The following is a 10,311-nucleotide window of genomic DNA, read 5'->3' as shown; positions in this document are numbered from 1 at the left end:
ACTTCTGGAACAGTGCTTTGACAAAGGGAAGCAATGAACTGGAGTCTGTCTAACAAAGTGGTGAAGAAGCAAAGACACAGCTGCAGAGAGAAGAGGGAGAGGTTGATGAACATTCACCTCCCCTTTACTGAAAGAGTTTACACTTCAGCATGGAGAAAGACTGACTTAATGCAGGAAAAGGTGAATCTTTCATTTGAGACTTTTCCTGAGGGTGAAGAGAACAGCCTGAAATGCAAAACTCTGGCAGAAGCAATCAAAAGCCAGACTGAGGAGAGGTAGAGAAACAACGGAGACCATACACCACAACATCAGGCCTTTGAGTGCCATCACAGACTGACGACCCAGTGCAACAGCCAAACAGCTTCAACAGGCTGATGATCTAACCAGAAGGACTTCCATCCCTTCCCATTGCGTGCACAGGTGCTGCATATTTAATGATCGCTCACTATAGAGACTGCTTCAAATTTTGTTAATTATTTTATTAACTATATTAATCTTGATTATTCACTGGTCTCACAGCAGTTCTTTGAATTCTGTGTTTTAACTAACATTCTCAGTCTGCTTTTCAATAGGTACCAGTCCAGCCTCATGTCTTAAAGACAAAGGAATTTTGACAGACAGAAGTGAGTGCTTGACTTACCAATCAGATAAAAATGGAGCTGGATTTGGCATAGTGAGGGCTATTTCAGCCAACTAGGGAAAAATGCACAACTGAGTTATTGACAACAATGCTGAACTATTTGGGGGGTTTAGGGGTAGACAAGATGTCTAATAGAAAAAAAATATAGCTGATAAAATAAAAAATATTGGTCACTGCATTTTGTTTAATGGTAATTTTCTAGGGCTAGATTGAATAAAATAATAATAAAAAAATAGTTCTCCAAAGATCCAAAATCATGAAATCACATATGCTGTCATCACTGGGGATAACAAGATGGAAATGTTGATGGCCATGGATCCTAGATTATGCAGAGATCTCCAATCCTCTTCTCAAAGTAGCTCATGAGCAATAACAAAAAAGTGTTTGACTAAAATTTAAATTAGACAAACAAGTGACATTTGAGAAATTATAATTGGCTCTCTTAAGTGCACAATGTCTAGGCCAATTATTCTAAACCAATTAATCTATTAGATTTTGTTGGGAAAAAAGGGTTTATACAGTGGTGTTAAACTAAACTTTATGGTGACTGACTTTGCCCAGTTGCATGACATCTAGAAACTATGTGGAATGCTACCAGGTCTACGCTCAGTAGAGTCTAATGAAAAAAAAAATCATGTTATCCTACTCAGAATCCATGGCATTCCACAGCTAAAATCATTTAGCTCACAATCAGCTGAAATCTCAAGAAAAAAATGTTTTTGGCCAAAAGGGGCTGTTAAAGGGAGTGAAAAAGTATGAATGATGGTGCTGTATGGAGTGAAAGAAGGAGTCTGACGAGACCCTGAGGCAAATCAATCATTTTGCCAAAACAGCTATATGCAATTTTTAATATGTGGGCCCACAGAGCAAATTATGCCCATTCAAATAATGACCATGGATGAATTTGGTTAAGTTTCCTGGTCAGTACCTAGGTTATTGTTGTGGCAGAAAGAAAAACACTGCCACACTTGCGCAGCATATAAGATGGGAAAGCAGAGCAAAGCAAGCTTGCTCTGTCCACCCCACATCTAACTTTCTTTTCAGCATATCACGATGAAGCTGATTCTGTGTCAAAAGGATCAAATATTGTCTTTCTGACTGTTAACATAATAAAGTGGGTTGAGTGTTTTCCTGTGCTAGTGAGCAAGATAGGCCTAGGAAATTATCCGGTGATATAGTGGAACTTAGTTTAAAAAAACAGAAATAAGCGAATTAGTAAATTGTTGAGAATAAAATTGAAATTAATTGAAAAATAGTAAGGTGATATCACTAACAAAAACTCTGAAGGTTTCCATTTACAGGTGACAGCAGTGCTATCAAGGCCAGGGAATGGTTTGCTCCACCAAGAAGTACCAGTGAGTGTGCGGTTATGATCTAAAGGGAGAATCTTGCATTGAGCAGCAAAATGGTTGCAGAGTGAGACACCACCACATCTCTCACCTTAAAATACACCATCCAGCTTCAACAACCCCACACAGCATGAAGTGAGGGATGAAGGGCGTGCTAGTAACGACCCTCCCTTGCCAACGAGGGAAAGACCATTGCAACGACTCGCAAAGAGTCACCCTGGTGAAGATGGAATGATTGATGGGACAACTAACGAGATCAAAATATTTGGGAGCAGATGTGGGCCAACAAATGGAAAAGAGGACATAGAAAGAGAAGGAAACTTGAAACAGACAATAAGCGAGAAAGTGACAAGGAAAGACCAGTAACACAAGATGAAGTGCAAACTCATGACAAATTAAAAAAGATATCTGATGATCATCACATGCCTAATGCATCTAATTCTACAAGCTCAAGCTGTAGCCAACAGCACCCAGACTTCCCTAGAATCAACTTGTCAACCCTTGGTTGAATCCAGCAGTGGCTTTGACTTAATTCAAGAAGAACAAGAATTGGACAGGAAACAAAACATATCTAGGCAAAATAGACACATTGTAGATGATAATCATAATATGAGTTAGAAGAAAATAAGCAATTCAAATGTTTTATAGGAGAACGTAGAAGAAAATAATTGGTATACATGGGTAAATTACACAGCAGAAAAAGAAAAATGGGAAAACTGCAGTTTGCTTTGAAGCAAGACCAGTCTTATATATTGTACCAACACTCATACACAGTTCAAGTTGTAGAATATTTCATGATGAATGGTTTAAGACAAGGGTTCTCAAACTTTTCCATTCCACGACCCACCTAAACAAGTATAATATTTCAAGACCCACCAAAATATTTGAGATAAAAAATAAATAAATTGACATTACTGCAAGCTTAATCTTAATTAAAAGTTTAATATGGCAGAAATTAAATATTTAAGAAAAATAACCATTTTATGTTATAGTACAACTGTAAATTTTCACTAATAATATTTATGTTTTAATTTCTTCATTTACAGATGAGCCTCCTCTTAATAATGAACCATCACTCTGAGACCCTCGCTGTTGTTACAACTAGTGTGTGCCCCCACTTCAAAACACGCAACGCATGTTTTAAATTGCGGCCTTTGCGATTCGAAAATCGCACTAAGCAATATCGCAATTTGTAATTAATATTGGTATATCGTGTAGCCCTTGACTGAACTGTGTGTGAGTATGTGTGTGCGTGTCATTGAAATGCAAATTTAGCTACAGCCAAGTGACTTTGAGCGACCCACCTTGTCCCACTCTGCGACCCAAAGTTTGAAAACCTGTGATTTAGATGTAATAGAACTGGGAGGTAAATGCTTAATAGAAAGAGGCAGAGACATAAATACCTTTAGAAATTGTACCCAAAAAATTGCATTATTTATGCCCATACTGGTGCCAGTTTCTCCAGTCTACAACAAACTACAGAGAAGCAACTGAATTACAGTGTGTACGTACCCGTAAATGGCCAATAGTACGGAAATAAAAAAAATACAAAAGCCACAAGGAAAAATACACTTAATGGCAGATCAAGAATTTGAATGTTATGAGAAGGGAAATATTGACGTAGGAAGATTTGAAGGGAAATGCATCAAAACATGGAAAATACCACAATGTAAAGATGACTATTTAGGGATAAAAGAAGGCCCACCACCTATATTTGATGAAATTGATATTGCTTTGGCAGACATATGGTGGATATGTGGATTAGAATAAGGCCTCTTGCCAACATTACCAGAAAAATGGTCAGGATTATGTACTAGGGTTATGCAGACACATAAAATGAGTCATATCTCTCTAGAAGAGCAAACAACAAATGAAGAAAAAACTAGAACCAAAAGAGCAGATGAAAAAGACCCTGCAGTTTATATAAATTCAATTTGTCAACCTAAAGGCATTACTGGAATTCTGAATGATGAAATTAATTTCTTGCAAAGAAATATAAAAAAAATAAACTCAGTCGGGTCACTTTATACCCTTGTTGTGCATCAAAAGGTTAAAATCCATTCATGTTCTTCAAGATTATTCCGACAATGCATTTTGATGCGGCCACAAAACCATCACATGAAACATGCCGCCCTCTAGTGGCTGCTGGGATACATTGGAGATATAAATTAAATGAAACATTTACTTAAATTGTAAATAAACCAATAAAATGACTTGATTTGCAGAATCAGTATAATTTTTTAGTATTTATATGTATATGGGTTGTTGACATATATACCGTACATGTGTAACAGCAAAATGTAGAAAATGTATTATTAATAATTAATTTCTTGTTAATAATATACAAATAGCATAACAGAGATTTTTCTTCATCGTTCGTTTTTTTTCCCTAAATTTTTGCTGTCACACCATTGGACACATTTACGGTACATTTGTCAACTACCCATATGCAGTCACATTTTTACTAATACAAGAATTGTCAAAAATTGTTTAATATATAAAAGTATTATAAGTATTAAAGTATTAAAATGACAAACTAAAATAAATGAAAAAAAGCTGAAATAAAGCAAAAAACAAAAATAATAATTAAAAATGCCAATCAAATAATATTAATAAAAGTTCAATTAAGATAAACTGAATATATAAAAATCAAAGCTAATTACAAATTACAATACATTATTTATAATATACTTATCATACATATAATTAAATTGCACTACATATAATCCTAAAATAACATTGCTTTGCTGTAAAGGAAATTTGTCAATGCCATTATATCTATCTATATTGTATTAAAAAAAATGCACTTAAACCATGCAAAAGATAGAGACACAAAGCATTATTTTAACAATTTAAAATATTTATTTTCTGAAAGAAAAATATAGTTGTTTACAATGGGATATAATTTAGCTCTTCTGACAGCTGTACATCATCAGAACACGCACTCATGATGGCGGCAGCGACGGCTGAGATCTCGCTCTACACAACCGAAACATCTGGGGTAAACAGCAGTTTTACTAGCTTCAAATGCAATGTGGTTAAAAGTAAATAACACTTAAAATCAGCAATATAAACAATTTCTGCTATTAATATACATGTATTCCAAAAAGCAGCTCTGGGAAGGGCTTTTACAGTCCAGTTTTCAGCTTTGTTCATTACTGTCTTGAAGTTAATTTTTCCAGTTCAGATGAACACTGATCATTGTCCATTCACATGAGCAAACCTCAAACATCGCAGCAGTTCGTCTAAATCTAAACCAACAAAACTCGGCATGAATTATGAAAAGGCTTGAGACAGACATTGTGCTTCTACAACCATGTACTGCAAAACACTTAAATGACTTTTACCTCATTCATAGTATTGATGGATAAATGCTGTGGTGAAGGAACTCAAACTGTGGATATGTTCTGTTTTAGTCTGTTTTTGAATTAATGTTCCATGATATTCCGATGCACGGGATAATGTGAAAAAGTGACTGTCCTTCACAACAAAAAATAGTTTATTTTACAGTTTAACCAAAGCCCAACAAGGACACACTGCTATTGTTTTAGGCACCAGTCAGAACTGAATAAAGAGAGTGACTCTTACCAAAAACATTTCTGATCATATTTCAACCCAAAATCAAAAGAAAAAAATATAATATAATTAATTTTATACTGTAGCATATTCTGGGACAACTATTCTGCCTTTTTCCCCATAACAATTAAGCAACTATTTGCCCTCAAATTCTCATTACTGTCATGTGAAAGAAATCTCATCCTCATTACTGAAATTCAGTAATACATCGTCCTTTCTGCAAACAATAAATTAAATTCAGTACAACAAATACTTTCAATTGCACTTTGCAAATTTATTTTATTACTTAAATTGCATTGCTTTTTTCCTTTGATTTTTGTAGTGAAATATGACCTGGACGTTTCTCGAAAGTTTCTGTGTAAATCACCCATGGCAAAATTTGGCTCCACAAAAATGGGATACTTTCAAAAAATTGCAAATGACTGTTACAATAATTCATATAAATCTAAAATAAATCACACCAAGCTTTTGTTTGAACGGGAAGCTGCAGGTACGTTCGGGGTTGAAAGCAATAGTTCGCTAAAAATGAAGATTTGCTGAAAATGTACTCCCCTCAGGCCACCCAAGATTGTAGATGAGTTTGTTTCTTCATCAGATTTGGAGAAATGCAGCATTGCATCAGTGTCTCAGCAATGGATGCTCTGCAGTGAATGGGTGCCGTCAGAATGAGAGTCCAAACAGCTGATAAAAACATTGCAATAATCCACAAGTAATCCACACCCCTCCACTCCAGCAATTAACATCTTGTACAGTGAAAAGCTGCGTGTTTGTAAGAAACAAATCCATCTTTAAGTCCATAATAATGCTTTTTCTAGTAAAAAAAAAGACATCTGAATCCGTAGAGAAATCTGCACAGATTTCAAGCCAAAACGGCACTAAACAACTATGTGGCTGGATTTTGATGTGAGAGACAACAGGAGATGAACTTTTTCACTGGAGGAAGTGTTATTATGGATTTTGGCCAGAGGTGACCGTTTAAAATGTCGTAATGATGGATTTGTTTCTTACAAACACAGCTTTTGTCTTCTCAAGATATTAACTGATGGACTGGAGTGGTGTGGATTATTGTGATGTGTTTTTATCAGCTGTTTGTACTCTCATTCTGACGGCACCCATTCACTGCAGAGGTTCTATTGGTGAGCAAGTGATGGACTTCTGCAAATTCAGTACATTTTAGGTAAATGTACATTTTTGGGTGAACTATTCCTTTAAGAGCATGCAACAGCAGCATTACGGTGGAATGTAGCATCAATCTGCACTGCTTTATCATACATAACGACCTGACTGCAATTCAAACTGCAAATTCAAACGCAAAAGGTCCAAATGATTTGCTATGGCACATTCTGCTCCTTCAGATCCTCCGAAAACAGAATGGATAATGCAGTTTCACAGTGTTTTAAGACTCAAATAATTCGATATGGTGAAAACTCTTTGGTAGACCATCATAGCTGGTGTGTTTAAGATAATGAGGTCACAAACTGTTCACAATAAACCCACAGTATTGTTCACTCCAAAGCAGAAGTCGAGTTTGTGACGCTCTTTGGTGTGTCAGGTTATTGAATGCTGGTGGAAATGTGGCAAGAGCTGGAAAAATGCAAAATCATCCCTAATGCAATGAGAAAGCCTTAATGATTATTATACGTGGAATACAGTTTTCATATGCAATTTTAATATATACTGTAAATTATTTATAGGTTGCATCTGCGATCAGAAAATAAACCCTTCTGTCTTTGGCTGCATTCAAACTTGAGACGCGTTTGATCGGTGAAACCCGTTCGTGGGGTTAAATGGTAAAATCTCAAGCAACAGCTTCACTTTAACATGCCGTGTAACACCGGACGTCCCATGATGCAAATGGGTGAATCTCATGAAAAGAAATGAGCATTTAGATATTTTGCATACAGAAAAGCAAGCCTTTTTTGCATTTCAGCATAACTGCAAGCACATTTTGACACCAAATTTGGGCTTTTCGTGAGATTCATCTATTATTGGGGTTCACCTTGTCACACATCTTTTAAACACTGTGTCCGCTATTTTCATTTTGGCTCGTTAAACCTTCATACGTAAACGAATAAAATCCCACCCGGTATAAAAGAACCACTGCAGTTCAGCGTATCGTATTAAATAAGAGAGTTGCGTCCTTCGCGTCTATGTACAGCAAAATAAAAGTGCTGGGACTGACATCCGTGTACAAGCCCACAGTGAAATCTGTGAATAATACTGGTAAAACAGAGTGTGGCGCAGCGTCCTTCATACTTGCCCCGTCACTAATACTGTGAGGAAGCGAAGCCACGCTGTCGCCGCTCCGGCGGGGACTGAGGGGTTGTGAGAGGCTCGTGGGACCCCTGTGCCAGCGCTGGTCTCAGATCAGTCTGGAGTTTCTCAGGAACTGAATGAGGACTTTGTATATGAAGGTGTACTGTGAAAGCGTCTGTACCATCATCATGCGCTGCTGCCGCAGCAAGTTCAGAACAGTCGGGACGTCCAGCATCTGTCAGGAAACAGACGCGTCAGCATTGAAACATGAGTATTTCACAGCAGTTTTGAATACGGCCAATCCGAATTTAAGAGTCTGAATTATGTGTTTTATAATATTAAATAAATGAGCAATGCAACGCAAGTTTATTTATAAAGCAAAATTCAAATACAATGATAATTCAAAGTGCTTCACATAAAATGATTTCAAGGATTGAATCTGAAAAGGTTAATAAGTAAAACAATGAATAGAATAATTAATAGAAATATATCAATATGAATTATTTATTAATTATATTTAATTACAAAACATTATAGTATAATAATCAAAACATAATTAGATATATAATTGTGAGTTTTTAAGTTTGAACTCAAGTCTTTAATAATACGAAGCTGTTTTCGCACTGATATCAGACTGATTCATTTATTTGCTAGAAATATTTTACTTAAAAATTACTTGAATTTTGAGTCTTTAACTTTGAAATCAAGTGTTTCAAATTTCATATAAAGCTGTTTTCACAGATATCAGACTGATTCATTCAATACAAACCATTTTGATTTAAAACTGTATATAAAATGGTACACAAAAAATAAAAATATATATATAAATACAAATAATTAAATCTTTAGGTTTGAACTCAAGTGTTTCTTTATAATATGAAGTTTTTTTTTGTACTGATATCAGATATTTAATCATTCAATAAATGCTTTGTCCATCAATAATATAAATAATAATAATTATACATTAATTTAATTAAATCATTTTAATATTTTAATACTTAATAGTAAATCATTTTTACATTTTAGTTTTATTTGATGTGATTTTCAGTCCATTCAATGGTTTACTAAAAATAGACATTAAAACAGTTATTTTTAAATAAAACATTTTTCAATTGTATTTCCAGTGAAAGTAATTAATTTGTAATATATACTGTAATCGTGACATTAAAATTCTCATACTGTGACAAGTACGACGCAACCCTATGCACCATACTTAATTTTGATTTAAGCATTGCATTAAAGTATAGTCTGTTCAATGTGTCTGTCTCAAGATTCCTAGGTTACATCAAGTTCTTGCAATCGATGTTTGGAAAATTGTGTAACAGCATTTTCAGTGTTTTAATGGCTGAACAATCGTCCTCGAGTTACATAACAGTACCACTGTCTGCACTTCCGTGCCTCTCGGCTGTGATTTCGTCACATTGACTGTGTATACCAGGTCTAAGTGCAATACAAACCTGTCCACATGCTGACATCTGCAGAGAACGTCATCACCTCTATTCCTAGCAACCATGTGTTTGTACGCTTAGCAGAAGTGTAACATTTCTTTCTGCCAGTGGTAAGAAGTGTACGTTGTTTACCCTGGTAACTGTCACCATTCCGCCCTGAAAAAAGCTGGTGGCATGCACTAAATCTCTCATGCGTTCGTGCCACTGTAAGCACAGGACACATGTACCTCATTATGTTCCAGACAAGCTATCATGATCTCAGACAGGATGACCACACCAGTGCGTCCCACCCCTGCGCTGCAGTGCACCAGGACCGGCAGGTTTGTGTTCTTTGGATCGCAGGAGCTGTTGGTGTGTCGCCTCACGGACTGGATCTCCTCCAAGTACGCTGAGACACAGAAATAGAGCGCTTTAAAGAGCCACGCCAGGCGAAAACACAAAGCTGCACAACAGAAAGAGGCCAGCTAAGGGACACGCCGCAAGAATACTCTTCTCAAAGCTTAAAGTCATGCATGATACGAACATCATCAAAATACTGTTTCATGCTTTACCCCAAAATCAGAAGGACAAGAAAAAAAACTTTTTGATATGATTATTTATATAACATAACTACATGTTTAAAATTATTATATTCATAATTATAAAACTATGATAATGTACAAAAATTAAAATAAAGCAATAAGATTTTTACATGACTTGTAGGCATTGTGTCAAGAAAGAGCTGTAACTACTAACTACATACTGCATATTTAAAAATGCTATGTATTATGCATTTATTTTGTGTATACACAGATATATAGCTGTAATCACATACAGCATGTTTAAATAATTTTTGCATATATATATATAAACGTTTTGAATTAAGAAAAATATACATAATTATTTATTTTGAATTGTGCATATATATACACACACACATTTTTGTTATTAAAAATGTTATGTATTATGCATTATGTATTTATTTTGTGTATACACATTTAGCGGTAATTACATACTGCATATATAATTTTTATTGCATATATACAAATTAGTACATTATATA

At 35.2% G+C, this 10,311-nt stretch overlaps 1 protein-coding gene across 1 annotated transcript in view; it reads right to left on the bottom strand.

Moving 5' to 3' along the window:
- Positions 1–6,656: 6,656 nt before the first annotated feature.
- LOC107663133 (tyrosine-protein phosphatase non-receptor type 21-like) overlaps positions 6,657–10,311 on the bottom strand; it is a 35,001-nt gene continuing 31,346 nt past the window's right edge. Inside the window, exons 21-22 of the mRNA XM_016453292.1 lie at positions 9,497–9,657; positions 6,657–8,056 (exon numbers count right to left, since the gene is read on the bottom strand). Coding sequence (XP_016308778.1) covers positions 7,928–8,056; positions 9,497–9,657 — 290 coding nt within the window. The 3' untranslated portion in view covers positions 6,657–7,927. The remainder of the gene's footprint in view (positions 8,057–9,496; positions 9,658–10,311) is intronic.

This window comes from Sinocyclocheilus anshuiensis, unplaced genomic scaffold (assembly GCF_001515605.1).
Source record: "Sinocyclocheilus anshuiensis isolate Anshui unplaced genomic scaffold, SAMN03320099.WGS_v1.1 scaffold767, whole genome shotgun sequence".
Classification (NCBI taxonomy): Eukaryota; Metazoa; Chordata; class Actinopteri; order Cypriniformes; family Cyprinidae; genus Sinocyclocheilus; species Sinocyclocheilus anshuiensis.
This window is presented reverse-complemented; position numbering and strand designations above follow the sequence as displayed.